The following is a 24,383-nucleotide window of genomic DNA, read 5'->3' on the forward strand; positions in this document are numbered from 1 at the left end:
AGTAAATTTCCATGATGGAAAAATCATAGATAATACACAAGATATGGCCGCCCGTAACTCGGACGTTTTTCTGTATCTCATACTCGAAAATAAAACTCAAAACTGATCTGTTTACACGGCCATAGCCTGGCTTTTATATGCCACACCTACGCAACTCCAAGTCTATCTAGAAACTTAAAACTCCATCCATCTTACGATGTGGTAACCATAAAAAAACAAATCCTAACTTGGAAAAGAGAAAATGACTTACGTACCATGCTAGCCAGCTAGCTAGGGCGTACACACAAAATGAAATAAAGAATCCTAACAAATTAACTCTAGGACTCTGCGTATCACAAGTTTACATTACATGGAGGGGTACGAAAATTAGGCTCCACCGTAGCTAGTGCAGGCTCCTCCTTTGCCTCTTGTATTTTCTTGTGCGCCAGAATAAATTGATGCCGTTCTGATTTCCTTTTAGTTTGGAAACTAATATGATCTCTTGGCATTTTATGTGTATGTGACTTTTTTCTGTCTTTTCTTTGATCAAGCCTGATCGTGCACCTCTAGATCCCATGCGTTTGGGACAATGCACCAATTTGTCAATACCATCTCTTGAATCCAAAGCACGCATCATATAATTGGCCGCTGGTCTGCCAGTTACAAAATTAATTCTCGGTCTACAAAGTTGTCACACACGACCATCGTTTCCTTGGCGAAATCTGGCCGCATGCATGGCATTATTTTCCACAACGTTTTCAAGGCTTGACTCATTAACTGTCTCAGCTTTAATAGAATTATCGGTCAATGGTGCTATGCCCATATCATATGGAGTTGGAGTTGAGGTCGGTGGAGCGTCAGGGGGCCCACGAGGCAGGGGGCGCGCCCCCACCCTCGTGGACAGGTGGAGGCCCCCCTGACGTGGATTCTTCTTCCAGTATTTTTAATATTTTCCAAAAATAAGTTCCGTGGAGTTTCAGGTCATTCCGAGAACTTTTGTTTCTGCACATAAATAACACCATGGCAATTCTGCTGAAAACAACGTCAGTCCGGGTTAGTTCTATTCAAACCATGCAAGTTAGAGTCCAAAACAAGGGCAAAAGTGTTTGGAAAAGTAGATACGATGAAGACGTATCAAAGTGCAACTAATCCCCGAATGGTTTTGGTAATTCATAACAACATATATATCATTGATCTAGTGCTTACTGAAAATAGATTTCAGAAAAGATCAATGATTGGCATGGCAAGGACATGAGATTGTGGACCCCTCAAAATGCTAAGGACATGGATTGGCAAAGCTTCAAGACTCCACATTTTTTGTTAAGTGGTCCAAGATCACATTGAGTCCATAGAAAAGTCAATACTATTAAAAGGGGGTGTGGTTTTGATCATGACTCAATTGCTCAAGTGCTTAGTGATATTGCTCCAAAAATCCTCAAATACCTTCTCCAAATCACATATGTCCAAACCCTAAAGTTTCATCTCGGTCCCACTAAAAACATTTATCCCGGCCTCACCAAGTTGATCCTATACACTGCCAAAGCCAAATCCTAAAATTTCGGTCTCACCGAGTTGTTGTGACCAAGTTTCTGTAAGCCAATTCGTTCATTTTGGAATCACCGAGTTGAAATGGTCGGAACTACCGAAACAAAGTCATGCCTAGGTCATCGCATTTCGGTCTGTCCGAGATTTCCATTTCGGTCCCACCGAAAAGCCAAACGTTATCTTTTACACAGGTCGGTCTCAACGAGATTTTGCTCTGGTGTCACCGAGCTGAGTCAAAAGTGTGTAACGGTTGGATTTTGGGTGAAGGCTATAAATACCCCTCCACCCCCACCTACTCTGGGAGGAAGCGATTGGAGGAGGGGGAGGCCAACTGAGAAGCAGAGAGGGCTGCGGTGGAGGCGAGCGGCAAGGAGTAAGAGGTGGTCGCCATTGGTGTGGCCACGGTGGTGGGTTGCTCTCGCCCGCTGCCGGTCGTCAGGCCTATTGGGTATGATCGAATGTTTTTGTTTTTGTGAACAGCCCACCGTATCCCCACTAGCAAACCTGGCCAAATGGGTCGGCACGGCCTGGCCCTCCACTAAACATGCCTGGCACGGCACGATCCAGGGCGTTTTGTTCATAAATGGGTTGCCGTGACGGCACGTGTGCTGCACTATCAGGCCCAGATATGGCATAGATGTTAAACGTGTCGGCCGGTCCCTAATGGGCCGTTTGGTCCTAATAGGCCATTAGAGCAACTCCAACGGGCCGACCCAAACGAACGGCGCATTTGTCCGCTTTTGTCCGTTTGGGTCGGCCGCCCGCCCGGCGTCCACCCAGTTTTGCATTTGGATCGGCAGTGCACCCAACGCGCCGACCCATTTCATGTCCGCATCAACTTTAAAAAAAAGGCCCGCGGCCGATCATGCCAGCGGCCATGTCTCATCATGCCGGCACCATGCCAGCGCCGGCATATAATGCCGGCTTCAGAAAATATCACCACAGTTCATGTTGGCGCACTCGCCAGCCGGCCGGCACACATGCCAGCACACAAAAAAGGGTGGGACTTGAGTTCGACCACACCATCGCGGACCCCCGTGGTCATGCTAGCACACCTGCCAGCATACAAAAAAGACAGCGCTCGCCGCCATAGATCACTCGTCGACGAACTTGAGCATGTCGGCCTGCATCTTCTCGAACCACGGCCTCTTCCTTGGCGACACGGTGTTGAGATCCACCTTCATGATCTCCACCCCGGTCATCATGCTCGCGAGAGCCACTTCTTTGGCCTTGGTCTTGGCGTTGAAGACCTCGATCTCTAGCATCTTGGCTTGCTTCTCCGCCTCGAGCTCGAACATCTTGGCTTGCTTCTCCGCGTCCATCTCAAGCCTCCTCCTTTGGATCTCCATGAAAGCGTCCATTTGCTCCGCCTTGAAATGCCGGCGCTGAAGGAAATATGCCCTAGAGGCAATAATAAAGTTATTATTTACTTCCTTATATCATGATAAATGTTTATTATTCATGCTACAATTGTATTAACCGGAAACTTAGTACATGTGTGAATACATAGACAAACAGAGTGTCACTGGTATGCCTCTACTTGACTAGCTCGTTGAATCAAAGATGGTTAAGTTTCCTAGCCATAGACATGAGTTGTCATTTGATTAATGGGATCACATCATTAGAGAATGATGTGATTGACTTGACCCATTCCGTTAGCTTAGCACTTGATCGTTTAGTATATTGCTATTGCTTTCTTTATGACTTATACATGTTCCTATGACTATGAGATTATGCAACTCCCAAATACCGGAGGAACACCTTGTGTGCTACCAAATGTCACAACGTAACTGGGTGATTATAAAGGTGCTCTACAGGTGTCTCCGATGGTACTTGTTGAGTTGGCATAGATCAAGATTAGGATTTGTCACTCCGATTATCGGAGAGGTATCTCTGGGCCCTCTCGGTAATGCACATCGCTATAAGCCTTGCAAGCATTGTGACTAATGAGTTAGTTGCGGGATGATGCATTACGGAACGAGTAAAGAGACTTGCCGGTAACGAGATTGAACTAGGTATTGAGATACCGACGATCGAATCTCGGGCAAGTAACATACCGATGACAAAGGGAACAACATATGTTGTTATGCGGTTTGACCGATAAAGATCTTCGTAGAATATGCAGGAGCCAATATAAGCATCCAGGTTCCGCTGGTTATTGACCGGAGATGTGTCTCGGTCATGTATACATAGTTCTCGAACCCGTAGGGTCCGCACGCTTAACGTTCGGTGATGATTGGTATTATGAGTTTATGTGTTTTGATGTACCGAAGGTTGTTCGGAGTCCCGGATGAGATCAGGGACATGACGAGGAGTCTCGAAATGTTCGAGACGTAAAGATCGATATATTGGAAGGCTATATTCGGACATCGGAAAGGTTATGAGTGGTTCGGGTATTTATCGGAGTACCAGAGAGTTGCGGGAATTCGCCGGGGAGTATATGGGCCTTATTAGGCTTTAGGGGGAGAGAGAGAGGGGTTGCCTAGGGCAGGGCCCCCCCCCCAAGGCCTGGTCCAAATTGGACTAGGGGGAGGGGCGGCGCCCCCTCCTTCATTCTCTTCTCTCTTCCCCTTCCTTCTCTCCTACTCCTACTACATGGAAGGGGTTTATCCTACTCCCGATGGGAGTAGGACTCCCCTGGGCGCGCCATAGTAGAAGGCCGACCCTCCCCCTCCTCCACTCCTTTATATACGGGGGAGGGGGGCACCCCATAGACACACAAGTTGATCATTGATCTTTTAGCCGTGTGCGGTGCCCCCCTCCACCATAATCCACCTCGGTCATATCGTAGCGGTGCTTAGGCGAAGCCCTGCATCGGTAGCTTCATCAACACCGTCATCATGTCATCGTGCTGACGGAACTCTCCCTCAAAGCTCTACTGGATCGTGAGTTCGTGGGACGTCACCGAGCTGAACGTGTGCAGATCGCGGAGGTGCCGTACGTTCGGTATTAGGATCGGTCGATCATGAAGACGTACGACTACATCAACCGCGTTGTCATAACGCTTCCGCTTACAGTCTACAAGGGTACGTGGACGACACTCTCCCCTCTCGTTGCTATGCATCACCATGATCTTGCGTGTGCGTAGGAAAACTGTTGAAATTACTACATTCCCCAACAGTGGCATCCGAGCCAGGTTTATGCGTAGATGTTATATGCACAAGTAGAACACAAGCGAGTTGTGGGCGATACAAGTCATACTGCTTAGCAGCATGTCATACTTTGATTCTGCGGTATTGTTGGATGAAGCGGCCCAGACCGACATTACGCGTACGCTTACGCGAGACTGGTTCTACCGACATGCTTCGCACACAGGTGGCTGGCGGGTGTCAGTTTCTCCAACTTTAGTTGAATCGAGTGTGGCTACGCCCGGTCCTTGTTGAAGGTTAAAACAGCACATACTTGACGGAATATCATTGTGGTTTTGATGTGTAGGTAAGAACGGTTCTTGCTCAGCCCGTAGCAGCCACGTAAAACTTGCAACAACAAAGTAGAGGACGCCTAACTTGTTTTTGCAGGGCATGTTGTGATGTGATATGGTCAGGACATGATGCTAAATTTTATTGTATGAGATGATCATGTTGCGTAATGGAGTTATCGGCAACTGGCAGGAGCCATATGGTTGTCACTTTATTGTATGAAATGCAATCGCCATGTAATTGCTTTACTTTATCACTAAGCGGTAGCGATAGTCGTAGAAGCAATAGTTGGCGAGACGACAACGATGCTAAGATGGAGATCAAGGTGTCGCGCCGGTGACGATGGTGATCATGACGGTGCTTTGGAGATGGAGATCAAAGGCACAAGATGATGATGGCCATATCATATCACTTATATTGATTGCATGTGATGTTTAACCTTTATTCATCTTATTTTGCTTAGTTCGACGGTAGCATTATAAGATGATCTCTCACTAAATTTCAAGGTACAAGTGTTCTCCCTGAGTATGCACCGTTGCGACAGTTCGTCATGCCGGACACCACGTGATGATTGGGTGTGATAAGCTCTACGTTCACATACAACGGGTGCAAGCCAGTTTTGCACACGCAGAATAGTCGGGTTAAACTTGACGAGCCTAGCATATGCAGATATGGCCTCGGAACACTGAGACCGAAAGGTCGAGCATGAATCATATAGTAGATATGATCAACATAGTGATGTTCACCATTGAAAACTACTCCATCTCACGTGATGATCGGACATGGTTTAGTTGATTTGGATCACGTGATCACTTAGATGATTAGAGGGATGTCTATCTAAGTGGGAGTTCTTAAGTAATATGATTAATTGAACTTTAATTTATCATGAACTTAGTCCTGGTAGTATTAGCATATCTATGTTGTAGATCAATAGCTCGCGTTTAGCTCCCCTGTTTTATTTTTGATATGTTCCTAGAGAAAACTAAGTTGAAAGATGTTAGTAGCAATGATGCGGATTGGATCCGTGATCTGAGGATTATCCTCATTGCTGCACAGAAGAATTATGTCCTTGATGCACCGCTAGGTGACAGACCGATTGCAGGAGCAAATGCAGATGTTATGAACGTTTGGCAAGCTCGATATGATGACTACTTGATAGTTTAGTGCACCATGCTTTACGACTTAGAATCGGGGCTTCAAAGATATTTTTGAAACGCCACGGAGCATATGAGATGTTCCAAGAGTTGAAATTAGTATTTCAGACTCATGCCCATGTCGAAAGGTATGAGACCTTTGGCAAGTACTTTGCCTACAAGATGGAGGAGAATAGCTCAGCTAGTGAGCATGTGCTCAGAATGTCTGAGTACTACAATCACTTGAATCAAGTGGGAGTTAATCTTCCAGATGAGATGGTGATTGACAGAATTCTCTAGTCACTATCACCAAGTTACTAGAACTTCGTGATGAACTATAATATGCAAGGGATAACGGAAACGATTCCCAAGCTCTTCGTGATGCTGAAATCGATGAAGGTAGAAATCAAGAAAAGCATTAAGTGTTGATGGTTGACAAGACCACTAGTTTCAAGAAAAAGGGCAAAGGGAAGAAGGGGAATTTCAAGAAGAACGGCAAGCAAGTTGCTGCTCAAGTGAAAAAACCCAAGTCTGGACCTAAGCCTGAGACTAAGTGCTTCTACTGCAAAGGGACTGGTCACTGGAAGCGGGACTGCCCCAAGTATTTGGCGGATAAGAAGGATGGCAAAGTGAACAAAGGTATATTTGATATACATGTTATTGATGTGTACTTTACTAGTGTTTATAGCAACCCTTCAGTATTTGATACTAGTTCAGTTGCTAAGATTAGTAACTCAAAATGGGAGTTGCAAAATGAACAGAGACTAGTTAAGAGTGAAGTGACGATGTGTGTTGGAAGTGGTTCCAAGATTGATATGATCATCATCGCACACTCCCTATACTTTTGGGATTAGTGTTGAACCTAAATAAATGTTATTTCGTGTTTGCGTTGAGCATGAATATGATTTGATCATGTTTATTGCAATACGGTTATTCATTTAAGTTAGAGAATAATTGTTGTTCTGTTTACATGAATAAAACCTTCTATGGTCATACACCCAATGAAAATGGTTTGTTGGATCTCGATCGTAGTGATACACATATTCATAATATTGAAGCCAAAAGATGCAAAGTTAATAATGATAGTGCAACTTATTTGTGGCACTGCCGTTTAGGTCATATTGGTGTAAAGCGCATGAAGAAACTCCATGCTGATGGGATTTTGGAATCACTTGATTATGAATCACTTGATGCTTGCAAACCATGCCTTATGGGCAAGATGACTGAGACTCCGTTCTCCGGAACAATGGAGCGAGCAACTGACTTATTGGAAATAATACATACTGATGTATGCGATCCGATGAGTGTTGAGGCTCGCGGCAGGTATCGTTATTTTCTGACCTTCACAGATGATTTGAGCAGATATGGGTATATCTACTTGATGAAACATAAGTATGAAACGTTTGAAAAGTTCATATAATTTCATAGTGAAGTGGAAAATCATCATAACAAGAAAATAAAGTTTCTACGATCTGATTGTGGAGGAGAATATTTGAGTTACAAGTTTGGTCTTCATTTGAAACAATGCGGAATAGTTTCGCAACTCACGCCACCTGGAACACCACAGCGTAATGGTGTGTCCGAACATCATAACCGTACTTTATTAGATATGGTGCAATCTATGGTGTCTCTTACCGATTTACCACTATCGTTTTGGGGTCATGCATTAGAGACAGCTGCATTCACGTTAAATAGGGCACCATCTAAATCCGTTGAGACGACACCATATGAACTGTGGTTTGGCAAGAAACCAAAGTTGTCGTTTCTTAAAGTTTGGGGTTGATGCTTATGTGAAAAAGTTTCATCCTGATAAGCTCAAACCCAAATCGGAGAAATGTGTCTTCATAGGATACCCAAAGGAGACAGTTGGGTACACCTTCTATCACAGATCCGAAGGCAAGACATTCATTGATGAATGGATCCTTTCTAGAGAAGGAGTTTCTCTCAAAAGAAGTGAGTGGGAGGAAAGTAGAACTTGATGAGGTAACTATACCTGCTCCCTTATTGGAAAGTAGTTCATCACAGAAATCTTTTCGTGTGACTCCTACACCAATTAGTGAGGAAGCTAATGATGATGATCATGTAACTTCAGATCAAATTACTACCGAACCTCGTAGGTCAACCAGAGTGAGATCCGCACCAGAGTGGTACGGTAATCCTGTTCTGGAGGTCATGTTACTTGACCATGATGAACCTACGAACTATGAGGAAGCGATGATGAGCCCAGATTCCGCGAAATGGCTTGAGGCCATGAAATCTGAGATGGGATCCATGTATGAGAACAAAGTGTGGACTTTGGTTGACTTGCCCGATGATCGGCAAGCCATAGAAAATAAATGGATCTTCAAGAGGAAGACGGACGCTGATAGTAGTGTTACTATCTACAAAGCTAGACTTGTCGAAAAAGGTTTTGACAAAGTTCAAGGTGTTGACTACGATGAGATTTTCTCACTCGTAGCGATGCTTAAGTCTGTCCGAATCATGTTAGCAAATTGCCACATTTTATGAAATCTGGCAAATGGATGTCAAAACTACATTCCTTAATGGATTTCTTAAAGAAGAGTTGTATATGATGCAACCAGAAGGTTTTGTCGATCCTAAAAGTGCTAACAAAATGTGCAAGCTCAAGCGATCCATCTATGGACTGGTGCAAGCATCTCGGAGTTGGAATATACGCTTTGATGAGTTGATCAAAGCATATAGTTTTATACAGACTTGCGGTGAAGCCTGTATTCACAAGAAAGTGAGTGGGAGCACTGCAACATTTCTGATAAATATATGTGAATGACATATTGTTGATCGAAAATAATGTAGAATTTTCTGGAAAGCATAAAGGAGTATTTGAAAGGAGTTTTTCAAAGAAAGACCTCGGTGAAGCTGCTTACATATTGAGCATCAAGATCTATAGAGATAGATCAAGACGCTTGATAAAGTTTTTTCAATGAGTACATACCTTGACAAGATTTTGAAGTAGTTCAAAATGGAATAGTCAAAGAAAGAGTTCTTGCTTGTGTTACAAGATGTGAAATTGAGTAAGACTCAAAGCCCGACCATGGCAGAAGATAAAAAGAGAATGAAAGACATTCCCTATGCCTCAGCCATAGGTTCTATAAAGTATGCCATGCTGTGTACCAGATTTATTGTATACCCTACACTGAGTTTGGCAAGGGAGTACAATAGTGATCTAGGAGTAGATCACTGAACAGTGGTCAAAATTATCCTTAGTGGAATAAGGATATGTTTCTCGGTTATGGAGGTGACAAAAGGTTCGTCGTAAAGGGTTACGTCGATGCAAGTTTTGACACCGATCCAGATGACTCTAAGTCTCAATCTGGATATTGAAAGTGGGAGCAATTAGCTAAAGTAGCCCCAAGCAGAGCATTGTAGACATAAAAATTTGCAAAATACATACGGATCTGAATGTGGCAGACCCGTTGACTAAACTTCTCTCACAAGCAAAACATGATCACACCTTAGTACTCTTTGGGTGTTAATCACATAGCGATGTGAACTAGATTGTTGACTCTAGTAAAACCTTTTGGATATTAGTCACATGGTGATGTGAACTAATCACATGGTGAAGTGAACTATTGGTGTTAAATCACATGGCGATGTGAACTAGATTATTGACTAGTGCAAGTGGGAGACTGAAGGAAATATGCCCTAGAGGCAATAATAAAGTTATTATTTATTTCCTTATATCATCATAAATGTTTATTATTCATGCTACAATTGTATTAACCGGAAACTTAGTACATGTGTGAATACATAGACAAACAGAGTGTCACTAGTATGCCTCTACTTGACTAGCTCGTTGAATCAAAGATGGTTAAGTTTCCTAGCCATAGACATGAGTTGTCATTTGATTAACGGGATCACATCATTAGAGAATGATGTGATTGACTTGACCCATTCCGTTAGCTTAGCACTTGATCGTTTAGTATATTGCTATTGCTTTCTTCATGATTTATACATGTTCCTATGACTATGAGATTATGCAACTCCCGAATACCGGAGGAACACCTTGTGTGCTACCAAACGTCACAACTTAAATGGGTGATTATAAAGGTGCTCTACAGGTGTCTCCGATGGTACTTGTTGAGTTGGCATAGATCAAGATTAGGATTTGTCACTCCGATTGTCAGAGAGGTATCTCTGGGCCCTCTCGGTAATGCACATCACTATAAGCCTTGCAAGCATTGTGACTAATGAGTTAGTTGCGGGATGATGCATTATGGAACGAGTAAAGAGACTTGCCGGTAACGAGATTGAACTAGGTATTGAGATACCGACGATCGAATCTCGGGCAAGTAACATACCGATGACAAAGGGAACAACGTATGTTGTTATGTGATTTGACCGATAAAGATCTTCGTAGAATATGTAGGAGCCAATATAAGCATCCAGGTTCCGCTGTTTGTTATTGACAGAGATGTGTCTCGGTCATGTCTACATAGTTCTCGAACCCGTAGGGTCCGCACGCTTAACATTCGGTGACGATCGGTATTATGAGTTTACGTGTTTTGATGTACCGAAGGTTGTTCGGAGTCCCGGATGAGATCAGGGACATGACGAGGAGTCTCGAAATGTTTGAGACGTAAAGATCGATATATTGGAAGGCTATATTCGGACATCAGAAAGGTTCTGAGTGGTTCGGGTATTTATTGGAGTACCGGAGAGTTACAGGAATTCGCCGGGGAGTATATGGGCCTTATTGGGCTTTAGGGGAGAGAGAGAGGGGCTGCCTAGGGCAGGCCGCACGCCCCCCCAAGGCCTAGTTCGAATTGGACTAGGGGGAGGGGCGGCGCCCCCTCCTTCCTTCTCTTCTCTCTTCCCCTTCCTTCTCTCCAACTCCTACTACTTGGAAGGGGGGGAATCCTACTCCCGGTGGGAGTAGGACTCCCCAGGGCGCGCCATAGTAGAGGGTCGGCCCTCCCCCTCCTCCACTCCTTTATATACGGGGAAGGGGGCACCCCATAGACACACCAGTTGATCATTGATCTTTTAGCCGTGTGCGGTGCCCCCCTCCGCCATAATCCACCTCGGTCATATCGTAGCGGTGCTTAGGCGAAGCCCTGCGTCGGTAGCTTCATCAACACCGTCATCACGCCGTCGTGCTGACAGAACTCTCCCTTGAGGCTCTACTGGATCATGAGTTCGTGGGACGTCACCGAGCTGAACATGTGCAGATCGCGGAGGTGCCGTACGTTCGGTACTAGGATCGGTCGATCGTGAAGACGTACGACTACGTCAACCGCGTTGTCATAACGCTTCCGCTTATGGTCTACGAGGGTACGTGGATGACACTCTCCCCTCTCGTTGCTATGCATCACCATGATCTTGTGTGTGCGTAGGAAAACTGTTGAAATTACTACGTTCCCCAACAGGCGCTCCCCTCCCTTGAGTCCTTCTTGTTCATCATGCCCTCCACGCTTGCGATCAAGGCGTTGGATGCCGCATCCCGCTTGTCCTCCTCCTTGGAGTTGGTCTTCCCCCGCGGCCGTGCCGGCTCGCCCTCCCCAACCTCCTCCACGGCTTGCTTCCCCCCACGCGACTTGAGGGCGGCATATTGCGCCTTGAACTTCTCCACGTCCTTGATGACCCGAAGCAATGGGAGAGGTTGAAGCACTTGCCATTGTGTTGAACCTTGAATGCCTCCAAAGCTTGAAATGCCTACAAAATGTTTCCATGCAAGCATATGGGCAAATGATATGCAAATGAACACGCAAGCATGAAATTGATGACACAAAAGAGGGCGGCTTGCTAGCATACCATGTCTTGCATGCCGATGCCACTCACGGGCGGGCCTTGACGCTCTCAAGGGTGGCGCAAAACTTGTTGCACTCTTGTTGGATCACCCTCCATCACTTGGAAATGGACACCCACCCGCTCGTGCTCACAAGTTGGTAAGGCGGAAACTTCTTGCGCTCATGAAACTCTCGGTGGACACGAATCCAAAAGGTTGAATGCTTTTGTTCGGCGCCCGTCTTGGGGTCTTGTCCAATGTCTCACCAACACTCGCAAAGAAGCTTGTCCTCGGCCGCCATGTATGCCTTCGTGCGCTTGCTCTTGCGCTTCAGCTTAGGACCGGCGGCTTGGTTGGCGAGCTCGTCCTCGAATAAGGGCTCCACTTCGATGTCGCACTCATCCTCTTCCTCTAGCCCGTAGTCATCCGGGAACTCGTGGTCGAGTGGGAAGCCGTCCAGGTCGATGCCGATCTGATCACGCATGAAGGACCCCTGATCGGGATCATAGCCAGCGGCCGGCGTGAACGCCCCGCGGCCGTCCTGGCTTTGTGTCTCGTCGGGATCGTAGCCAGCGGCCGGCGCACCGCCCTCGAAGATGAGGTTCTGCATGTAGTCCTCGTCGACGGCGGACGACATTCCCTCGAACAGGTTGCGGGCCTCCGAGAGCACGCCGGCCGGCGTCTGCCGCGCACGTTTCCTCGCGCCACCGGATGACGAGCCACCGGCCACCGGGGTGGCGTTGAGGTCGATGGGCGCGGGCGTGGAAGGCGCGACCACGCTCACATCGGGCGAGCACTCCCCGGAGAGGTGGGAGGCCTGCGGGTACACGTGGAAGCCGGGCACCGGGTTGCAAACCGACGCGCGGGGCGAGTCGGCAGCATCATCCGAGGAAACGCCGATGAGCTAGTGCTGGCCGCGGCGATGGCGGCGTTGAGGAGGCAGTGCTGGCCAGGGTTTAGCCCTAGCATGTAGAGCGCCTCCCTCGTTGCTGCCGCGACGCGGGCGTTGGTGACCTCCTGCTGCGCGGCGGCCTCATCCCTCGCGTCCGCGGCGTGCCTCCGGTCCTTCCTCTTGGCCGACTCCCTTGCCCGCTGTGCGGGCGTCAGCGGCTTCCTTGGCTTGGCCGCGGCAGCGGTCTTGCGCGGGGCACGAGGCTTGCCTTTCCCGGCAGGGGCGGGGGCGCCGGACGAGGCGAGGGAGGCGAGGCCGGCGGCGGCATCGAGGTCGATGGCGTCCTCCATGGCGGGGTGTGGGGCGGGAGCGCGCGGGGGGAGGGTTTTTGGGGGGGGGGATGAGGGGAAATGGTGGTGGCTGTCACCGACCGGCGGGCCCGGGGAGAGGAGTAGGCGCGCGCGTCCGTCTCGTGTCCGCGCCGATGCAAATCCGGCTCAAAAATGGACCGGGAATGGGCCGGCAAGCGGACGCGCGTCCGTTTGGGTCGGCGCGTTGGGCCGACTTTTGTGTCTGCGCCGACCCAAACGGACGCCAGCGGACGAAATGGGTCGCCCCATTGGAGTTGCTCTTACGGCTCAATTACTTAAAAAAATCCGAAAATCTGAAAGAAAAAATACATGAAACTCAAAACCTGAGGCAAAGTTTCATGTGGAATAAATCTTGAGCTTTCTTAGTGGCTGCCTAATTAAAACTTTCCATCCTTAGGAAGGAAAAGGAGTACAAAGCCATGCACTAGATTACAAAAGGATAAAAAATTACAAAGCCTACAACTGTTCTTCCTCTTCTTCGGTGGTAAGATTTTTGAACTTGGCTTTCTGTCTTGTTTGTAAATGCTGGAAGATAACCATATAAGCCAAAACTTAACTGTGTCATTAAAGATAAGTTCCAAGTAAAGTCATAGAAAACCAAGATTCATTTTCTAAAGGGAAGTGCAGACCAACATCTCACCAAAATCATGACTTCACGAGAAATGAACTAGTTTCATAACAGAAGCCAAACAACTCAGGATCAGGCAATAGATATTTAAGCATGGACCTCAGTTAACAAATAGGATCTGAAATCACTTGGGTGAAGCTTTCATGAATTATTAGCCCAGCTCACCCAAAACCAAAAATAAATAAACAAAATAAAATAAAGAGGCTTTCATGTGGTGCCCAACTATTAAGCCAAAATCACTCAATGAAAAGAAGTCATCCTTGTGAAATATCAGATGCGTCTCACCTCCCATGGGAGGCCGCGTAGTGCTTTATTGATTGATCGGGGCTTATCCCGTGTAACGCATACATTGTTCTGTTACAGCCGTGGTTGGCAAGGAGAGAATAAAGAGGAAAGAAAAGCAACAGTAAAAAGTAAATAAGCTAGAGGTATACGATGAGCGAATGCAAGCCATCCGATCTTCTTCTCCGTCATCGATCCCAGCCGTTCATTATCTGAACCGGTACAGTTAACTGAAGACTAAAACACCTTGCAAGTTCAGTCACAATGCCCCCTTGTGAGCGCGATCTTGTCTTCAAGAAGCTGAAGGTTGACGACGCCATGCTTTGACTGTCTTCTTGAAAAAGGCTGGGAATGTATGCTTCATGAAATCCACGTCTTCCCAAGTTGCGTCATCCAGAGGAAAATTCAGCTGGCTAATGTGGAACACTGGGTGGATACCCACGTTTGCAGCTGCAGGTGATATGCCACACTGCCCACATGATACAGTACTCGAAATGGTCCGTAGAACTTCTTTTGCAGCTTCATGTGAGAGCGAAGGCCAAAAGCATTCAGACGATATGGCTGAAGCTTCAAGTAAGCCATGTCACCTACTGCGAGAGTCCTTCCGACTCGCTTGCGATCTGCATATTTCTTCATGCGCTGCTGGGCAATTAAGAGATGTGCTTCAGTGTTGACAGTAGTTGTTGTCTGTGCCTCACTGTCAGTAGTGCCTACCATTGAGAACTCACTGATTTGTCGCCGTGGATATCGATATAAGGCCTCAAAAGGAGTCTCTTGGAGAGACGAATGAAAAGAACTGTTGTACCATTATTCAGCCATGGGTAAATACTGAACCCATTTCTTCGGATCGGTAGAAACCAGGCACCAAAGGTAATTTTCAATACACTGGTTCACACGTTCAACTTGCAAGGTCAGTCTGACAATGTCGCATTCTCCATTGGAGATGCATTTTGATATATGAGTTCCATATCAAGAAAGACTTTTTCCAAAGATGTTTCCAGCTAATTAAAACAAGTCAAAACTGGAACAGAACCATACAAGCCAAAGCTTAACTGCGTCATAATTCATAAACCAAGATTCGTTTTTTAAAGAGAAGCCAACAAAGTGTAGACCAGCATCTCAATCAAATAGTTTCAGAATAGAAGCCAAACAACCATAACGATCAGCCAATAGATACTTAAGAAATGGACCTTAATCAACAAACAAGATTTGAAATCATTTGTGTGAAGCTTTCACTGATTAGTAATCCAGCCCACACAGACCCCAAAAAAAAAACAGGCTTCATGTCGTGCTCCAGCTAAGCATTATAAATTCAACTGATCTAAGCCCAACTGTTAAGCCAAAATCATTCAGGGAAAAGAAGTCATCCAATTTTAGCAAGAGAACCAATATTAAGGCAAAATGAACATAAATCTGTTCTTACCAGTTCAAGATGGAAAAAGAACAGCAAGAGCATGAATAGCGAAAACAAACTGCTAACTATCGATAGGGTCCTTTTCTAAAAAAAATATCGATAGGGAAAATGCTCTCAGGTTATTATTATACTCCCTCTTCTAGTTCTGGAGAAGTTGTTGGTTTAGGCATGGGTTTAATTAACTTTTTCCAAACTTTGACTCACTATATTTCATAATATTTTTGGATTGGATATGTGAAAACAATGTGTAGGTTTATGTCATTAAGTATTTTCAAAACAATATTGTCTTGAAGAGCTTTACAGTTATAATGTATAATAAAAATAACGGTTATCTCTCATAAAGTATTTTAAAGAAGTATAAATTTGAAGAGTTTTATAGTTAACGAAAATAAGCAGTAAAAGTTGCATTATGGGGGCTTCTTCAGAACTAGACTAGAGGGAGTATGTTCATCATTGAGCAACACACACATATTGTGGTGCTTCCCCATCAACCTAAAGCCTATTTTTATTCACACAAAAAAAACTAAAGCCTATTTAAAAGGTGTATACCATCCAATTTAAGAGATAATTTTTAATTCTGGAAAATTTAGTGGTTTTGATTTACGTTTTGTTAGTGTAAATAAACAGAAATTACTATGTAAAAGAGGGGGAGAGGTGGTAGATCTTACCAGTGTGTGTTACCTGATCTGACTGGAGCTAATGAGGGTTCCCAAATCCGACACCGAACCATCTTGCAGTTAACAGCTGAAGGATATTGTCTTTAACCTCGCAGTATCTTTGGGCCCAGCCTTTTGGTTCGGTGTCATCAACTCCTAAGCCAGGAGCCCGGTCCTTTGAGTCGAGGTTGATCGGATCTTTCCAATCAGCCACATAAGCGGACACGCGCCTCTTGAACTTGACTTTGAACTCCGACCAAGCTTGGTATTTGTAGTGGTTAATACGTGCCAGCACGGTCCAGATGCTTTTGAAAGCAGGCTTGAGCTTAAAATGATGGACCACATTCATGAGGGATGGTTCCACGGCGTCGAGACGGACCAAGGATTTGTGCCGCTGCGGGTTCTTCAACCGGCAAGTGTAGCCCTGGCAGACCCCCTCTGGTGGATGTGCTGTTTGGCCCGAGGGGGCAAAGTCATAACAAGCAAGGTATATTTGGCCAACGCTGTCATCAACAGAAATGACGGGCTCTAGCAAAGATTTTGATGGCTTCTCCAATCCTGCCCAGCTTGTTGAGAAGATGAACTCATCAACATCTATGACAGCCATCCATTGGCACGAAGCTTGCTGTGTGGCCACGCAATGAGACAGACCAGCTTCTTGGACCTTGGTCCAAGGCCATGGCACGGTTGTGATGTTGAGCCCGGAGGATATGAGCTGCGCCACTAGGCCTGCCAAGTTGTCCTCGCTGCCATTATCGTAGATAAAGAACTGATCCACCCCAATCGCACTATGGTAGAGTGCCCACTCCCTGAGAAACTTGGAGATGTTGCGTCCCATTGTGCAGGCGCAAATTGAACTCTTGTGGGGAGTCAGCGAAGAAGATTCAGCTTGCTGTCGACGAAAGGTTGCAAGGGAGGGCATGGGATCCTCGCCGGTGACCCCTAGTGTGACAAGAACCTTGGTGCTTCCTCCTGACTTGACAGGTGTAGGCGGCGAGGGGCAGCGAGTAACTTGCTGTACTGAGCTGATTGCCGGCGTAGATGCCCGCATGGTATCGGCGCCGTCGCTGTAGCGATACAGGCACCGAAGACCTTGGCGGCGGCTGATTCCCTTAGCGAAGACGAGCACGTCGCCTCCGTCCAGAAGAGCCGAGTCAAACACTATCGGGTCGCTGCTCCAGTTAAGCAATGCGCGGCCCGGAGAAGGAGAAGGAGGATCTGGAGCAGCTGCGGCGGCCGAGGAGGTGGAGGAGTGGAGTAAGAGCGGCGCTTGGAGCTGCTGGAAGCTCTGCGCTGGCTCGGGAAGGCGGCAGACGTATGCGTGAAGCCCGGACGCCGGCAGCCTCCCGAGCGGTCTCGCCGGGGAGGACGCCCCACCCTGGAAGGCGCAGATGGAGTCGCCGGTAGGCTCAGTGTCGTCGAGGACCAGGACCTCCTGGTCGGGAAGGAGCACCGCATCCGCCTCCTGCGGCGGCGGGGAGAAGGCGCCGCGCGAGGCTGTCATCGCTGAGGCGGAAGGGCGAGTATTGGGATTGCGGGGACGGGGACGGCGACGGCGAAAAGTCGGCAGCGAACGGGAAGGGCGGGGGCGCCGGACTGTCGGCGACGAGCGGGAAGGGGGCGCCGAGGCCGAGGGGCAACGAGAAGACCGGGCGGCCCGCGTAGGCGTTGTGGCCTCCGCTTCCGGCTAACAGCAGGAGAGCTCCGACTGAGACGCCGCCGACGATGCGGCGCAGCCGGCTGCAGCGGCGGTGGCGCGGCATATTGGATTTGGCGGGAGCAGAGCAGGAGCTCGATTTCGCGGGAGCAGGAGCGTGATTTGGCGGGAGCAGCGGGAGCTCGAAGGCGGAAGATTGAGATTTCGCGGGAGCAGGGAGCAGAGCTTCGATTGCTGGGTTGCGACCGAGAAGACGGTCTCGATCGATCTGGGTTTAGGGTTTTCGACCCGACCCGAACACGGATTGGTTTTTTTTTTTTTTCGAGTCAGGCTGGCGGGCCGCTGGGTCGATTCCACTTCCCGTGTCGGTCGGATTGGGCTCCACCACGTCATTACGATCAGGCAGGCTGGTTTTTGCGAAACGTGTTGTCTTTTTTTCTTTTTTACAATATAAAACCTGTCACCTTCTAACTCCAAATCCACACCGAGCCTCCGAAGAGAGCGGTTAGGGTTAGGGTTTGCGGATCCATCCCGTATCCCCGGCCCGAACAGATACTCCAAATCAGGCCGTCTCGGAAAAAAAATTGTGGGATCCCGCATCCGCGAGCCCAACTCCTTCATATGTGTTGGATTTCACCCGATTTTGCCGATCCCCTTTCGGTTGTCCCGAACCCACTTCTGCCGACTTCACCTCCCGCCTCCCGTCCCGCCGTCGCCGCCACGGATCCGTCCTCCAACCTCGCAGTCCTTCCTCGCGGTGCCGGAATTCAGCCGGATGGCCACCCGCCGCCCCCGGGTGTGCCATACCATGTGCCGCCGCCGCTCTGTCCACCCGGGCCTCCCACCACCGTGCGTCGGCCCCGCTCTGGTTCCACGCGCCAAGAGGAAGAAGACCGCCTCGACCGGCCCTGCCGGTGCGCGGGTGAAACCGCTCACGAAGAAGGTGACCACGTCACGGGGTTGGGCTCCTCCTTCGACTTCCGCAGCCCCCGGCATCCATGATGACCCACAAGTATATGCGATCAATTGTAGTCCTTTCGATAAGTAAGAGTGTCGAATCCAACGAGGAGCAGAAGGAAATGACAAGTGGTTTTAGCAAGGTATTCTCTGCAAGCACTGAAATTATAAGTAACAAGTAGTTTGATAACAAGATAATTTGTAACGAGCAAGTAGCGATACTAGTAACAAAGGTGTGTTGGAAAAATGCCCTAGAGGCAATAATAAAATGGTTATTATTATATTTCCTTGTTCATGATAATTGTCTATTGTTCATGCTATAATTGTGTTATCCGGAAATCGTAATACATGTGTGAACACATAGACCATAACATGTCCCTAGTGAGCCTCTAGTTGATTAGCTCGTTGATCAATAGATGGTTACGGTTTCCTGACCATGGACATTGGATGTCATTGATAACGGGATCACATCATTAGGAGAATGATGTGATGGACAAGACCCAATCCTAAGCATAGCACTAGATCGTGTAGTTCGTTTGCTGAAGCTTTTCTAATGTCAAGTATCATTTCCTTAGACCATGAGATCGTGCAACTCCCGGATACCGTAGGAATGCTTTGGGTGTACCAAACGTCACAACGTAACTGGGTGGCTATAAAGGTGCACTACAGGTATCTCCGAAAGTGTCTGTTGGGTTGGCTCGGATCGAGACTGGGATTTGTCACTCCGTATGACGGAGAGGTATCTCTGGGCCCACTCGGTATTGCATCATCATAATGAGCTCAATGTGACTAAGTAGTTAGTCACGGGATCATGCATTACGGAACGAGTAAAGTGACTTGCCTGTAACGAGATTGAACGAGGTATTGGGATACCGACGATCGAATCTCGGGCAAGTAACGTACCGATTGACAAAGAGAATTGTATACGGGATTACTTGAATCCTCGACATCGTGGTTCATTCGATGAGATCATCGAGGAGCATGTGGGATCCAACATGGGTATCCAGATCCCGCTGTTGGTTATTGACCGGAGAGTCGTCTCGGTCATGTCTGCGTGTCTCCCGAACCCGTAGGGTCTACACACTTAAGGTTCGGTGACGCTAGGGTTGTAGAGATATTAGTATGCGGTAACCCGAAAGTTGTTCGGAGTCCCGGATGAGATCCCAGACATCACAGGAGTTCCGGAATGGTCCGGAGGTAAAGATTTGTATATAGGAAGTCCAGTTTCGGCCACCGGGAAAGTTTCGGGGGTCACCGGTATTGTACCGGGACCACTGGAAGGGTCCCGGGGGTCCACCGGGTGGGGCCACCTATCCCGGAGGGCCCCATGGGCTGAAGTGGGAAGGGAACCAGCCCCTGGTGGGCTGGTGCGCCCCCCATGGGCCTCCCCCTGCGCCTAGGGTTGGAAACCCTGGGGGTGGGGGGTGAAGGAAATATGCCCTAGAGGCAATAATAAAGTATTATATATTTCCTTGTATCATGATAAATGTTTATTATTCATGCTAGAATTGTATTAACCGGAAACATAATACATGTGTGAATACATAGACAAACAAAGTGTCACTAGTATGCCTCTACTTGACTAGCTCGTTAATCAAAGATGGTTATGTTTCCTAGCCATAGACATGAGTTGTTATTTGATTAACGGGATCACCTCATTAGAAGAATGACGTGATTGACATGACCCATTACGTTAGCTTAGCACCCGATCGTTTAGTATGTTGCTATTGCTTTCTTCATGACTTATACATGTTCCTATGACTATGAGATTATGCAACTCCCGTTTACCGGAGGAACACTTTGTGTGCTACCAAACGTCACAACGTAACTGGGTGATTATAAAGGTGCTCTACAGGTGTCTCCAAAGGTACTTGTTGGGTTGGCGTATTTCGAGATTAGGATTTGTCACTCCGATTGTCGGAGAGGTATCTCTGGGCCCACTCGGTAATGCACATCACTATAAGCCTTGCAAGCATTGTGACTAATGAGTTAGTTACGGGATGATGTATTACGGAACGAGTAAAGAGACTTGCCGGCAACGAGATTGAACTAGGTATCGAGATACCGACGATCGAATCTCGGGCAAGTAACATACCGACGACAAAGGGAACAATGTATGTTGTTATGCGGTCTGACCGATAAAGATCTTCGTAGAATATGTGGGAGCCAATATGGGCATCCAGGTCCCGCTATTGGTTATTGACCGGAGAGGTGTCTCGGTCATGTCTACATAGTTCTCGAACCCAAAGGGTCCGCACGCTTAAAGTTACGATGACAGTTTTATTATGAGTTTATGTATGTTGATGTACCGAAGGAGTTCGGAGTCCCGGATGAGATCGGGTACATGACGAGGAGTCTCGAAATGGCCGAGACGTAAAGATCGATATATTGGACGACTATATTCGGACTTCGGAAAGGTTCCGAGTGATTCGGGTATTTTTCGGAGTACCGGAGAGTTACGGGAATTCGTATTGGGCCTTAATGGGCCATACGGGAAAGGAGAGAAAGACCCCAAAGGGTGGCTGCACCCCTCCCCATGGGCTAGTCCGAATTGGACTAGGGAAGGGGGGCGCCCCCTTCCTTCTTTCTCCTTCTCCCTTACCTTCTCCTACTCCCACAAGGAAAGGAGGAGTCCTACTCCCGGTGGGAGTAGGACTCCCCCCTTTGGCGCGCCTCTCCCTTGGCCGGCTGCCTCCTCCTTGCTCCTTTATATACGGGGGCAGGGGGGCACCCCATAGACACAACAATTGATCCTTGAGATCTCTTAGCCGTGTGCGGTGCCCCCCTCCACCAAACTACACCTCGATAATACCGTTGCGGAGCTTAGGCGAAGCCCTGCGTCGGTGGAACATCATCATCGTCACCACGCCGTCGTGCTGACGAAACTCTCCCTCAACACTCGGCTGGATCGGAGTTCGAGGGACGTCATCGAGCTGAACGTGTGTAGAACTTCGGAGGTGCCGTGCGTTCGGTACTTGATCGGTCGGATCGTGAAGACGTACGACTACATCAACCGCGTTGTGACAACGCTTCCGCTGTCGGTCTACGAGGGTACGTGGACAACACTCTCCCCTCTCGTTGCTATGCATCACCATGATCTCGCGTGAGCGTAGAAATTTTTTGAAATTACTACGTTCCCCAACAGGGGGCGCCCCACCTGACTTGGGGGGCAAGTTCCCCCCTTGGCCGCTGCCCCCCCCCCTTGAGATTGGATCTCTAGGGGCCGGCGCCCCCCCAGGGCCCCTATATAAAGAGGGAGGGAGGGCTGCGTACCCAAGCCCCTGGCGCCTCCCTCTCCCCCCCGTAACATCTCTCCCTCTCGCTGAGCTTGGCGAAGCCCTGCCGAGATCCCCGCTGCTTCCACCACCACGCCGTCGTGCTGCTGGATCTCCATCAACCTCTCCTTTCCCCTTGCTGGATCAAGAAGGAGGAGACGTCTCTCCCAACTGTACGTGTGTTGAACGCGGAGGTGCCGTCCGTTCGGCGCTAGGATCATCGGTGATTTGGATCACGACGAGTACGACTCCATCAACCCCGTTCTCTTGCAACGCTTCCGCATCGCGATCTACAATGGTATGTAGATGCACTCCCCTTCCCCTCGTTGCTAGATGACTCCATAGATTGATCTTGGTGATGCGTATAAAATTTTAAATTTCTGCTACGATCCCCAACAGTGGCATCATGAGCTAGGTCTATGCGTAATTTCTATGCACGAGTAGAACACAAGTTGTTGTGGGCGTTGATTTTGTCAATTTACTTGCCGTTACTAGTCTTATCTTGATTCGGCGGCATCGTGGGATAAAGCGGCCCGGACCGACCTTACACGTACGCTTACGTGAGACAGGTTCCACCGACTGACATGCACTAGTTGCATAAGGTGGCTAGCGGGTGTCTGTCTCTCCCACTTTAGTCGGATCGGATTCGATGAAAAGGGTCCTTATGAAGGGTAAATAGAAATTGGCATATCACGTTGTGGTTTTGGCGTAGGTAAGAATCGTTCTTGCTAGAAACCTATAGCAGCCACGTAAAAGTTTGCAACAACAATTAGAGGACGTCTAACTTGTTTTTGCAGCAAGTGTCATGTGATGTGATATGGCCAGAAGGATGTGATTAATGATATATGTGATGTATGAGATTGATCATGTTCTTGTAATAGGAATCACGACTTGCATGTCGATGAGTATGACAACCGGCAGGAGCCTAGGAGTTGTCTTAATTTATTTATGACCTGCGTGTCAACTGAAACGTCATGTAACTACTTTACTTTATTGCTAACCGTTAGCCATAGTAGTAGAAGTAATAATTGGCGAGACAACTTCATGAAGACACGATGATGGCGATCATGATGATGGAGATCATGGTGTCATGCCAGTGACGATGATGAACATGGCGCCCCGAAGATGGAGATCAAAAGGAGCAAAATGATATTGGCCATATCATGTCACTATTTGATTGCATGTGATGTTTATCATGTTTTACATCTTATTTGCTTAGAACAACGGTGGCATAAATAAGATGATCCCTCGCTAAAATTTCAAGAAAGTGGTCCCCCTAACTGTGCACCGTTGCGAAAGTTCGTTGTTCCGAAGCACCACGTGATGATCGGGTGTGATAGGTTCTAACATTCGCATACAACGGGTGTAAGCCAGATTTACACACGCAATACACTTAGGTTGACTTGACGAGCCTAGCATGTACAGACATGGCCTCGGAACACAAGAGACCGGAAGGTCGAACATGAGTCGTATAGCAGATACGATCAACATGAAAATGTTCACCGATGATGACTAGTCCGTCTCACGTGATGATCGGACACGACCTAGTTGACTCGGATCATGTATCACTTAGATGACTAGAGGGATGTCTGTCTGAGTGGGAGTTCGTTAATAATTTGATTAGATGAACTTTATTATCATGAACTTAGTCTAAAAATCTTTACAATATGTCTTGTAGATCAAATGGCCCACGCTAATGCTGCCCTCAACTTCAACGCGTTCCTAGAGAAAACCAAGCTGAAAGACGATGGTAGCAACTACACGGACTGGGTCCGTAACCTGAGGATTGTCCTCATAGCTGCCAAGAAAGCATATGTCCTTGAAGCACCGCTAGGTGATGCACCTGTTTTCCCAGCAACTCAAGACGTTCTGAACGCCTGGCAGTCGCGTAGTGTTGATTACTCTCTGGTTCAGTGCGGCATGCTTTACAGCTTAGAACCGGGGCTCCAAAAGCGTTTTGAGCAGCACAGAGCATGTGAGATGTTCCAAGAGCTGAAAATGGTTTTCAAAGCTCATGCCCGGGTCGAGAGATATGAAGTCTCCGACAAGTTCTACAGTTGTAAGATGGAGGAGAATAGTTCCGTCAGCGAACACATACTCAAAATGTCTGGGTTGCACAACCGCTTGTCTCAGCTGGGAGTTAATCTCCCGGATGACGCGGTCGTTGACAGAATCTTTCAGTCGCTCCCACCTAGCTACAAGAGCTTTGTGATGAACTTCATGCAGGGGATGGAAAAGACCATTCCTGAGGTATATTCAATGCTGAAATCAGCGGAGGTGGAGATCAAAAAGGAACATCAAGTGTTGATGGTGAATAAAACCACTAAGTTCAAGAAAGGCAAGGGTAAGAAGAACTTCAAGAAAGACGGCAAGGGAGTTGCCGCGCCCGGTAAGCAAGCTGCCGGGAAGAAGACAAGGAATAGACCTAA

At 47.7% G+C, this 24,383-nt stretch overlaps 1 protein-coding gene across 1 annotated transcript; it reads right to left on the reverse strand.

Moving 5' to 3' along the window:
- Positions 1-13,976: 13,976 nt before the first annotated feature.
- Positions 13,977-17,979, reverse strand: LOC123144229 (glycosyltransferase family 92 protein Os08g0121900-like). The gene is made up of 2 exons (XM_044563306.1): positions 14,724-17,979; positions 13,977-14,634 (listed from the first exon to the last, which is right to left on the reverse strand). The coding sequence occupies exon 1, from the start codon at positions 17,567-17,569 to the stop codon at positions 16,106-16,108; it is 1,464 nt and encodes a 487-aa protein (XP_044419241.1). The 5' UTR covers positions 17,570-17,979; the 3' UTR covers positions 13,977-14,634; positions 14,724-16,105.
- Positions 17,980-24,383: the final 6,404 nt, after the last annotated feature.

This window comes from Triticum aestivum, chromosome 6D (genome assembly GCF_018294505.1).
Source record: "Triticum aestivum cultivar Chinese Spring chromosome 6D, IWGSC CS RefSeq v2.1, whole genome shotgun sequence".
NCBI lineage: Eukaryota > Viridiplantae > Streptophyta > Magnoliopsida > Poales > Poaceae > Triticum > Triticum aestivum.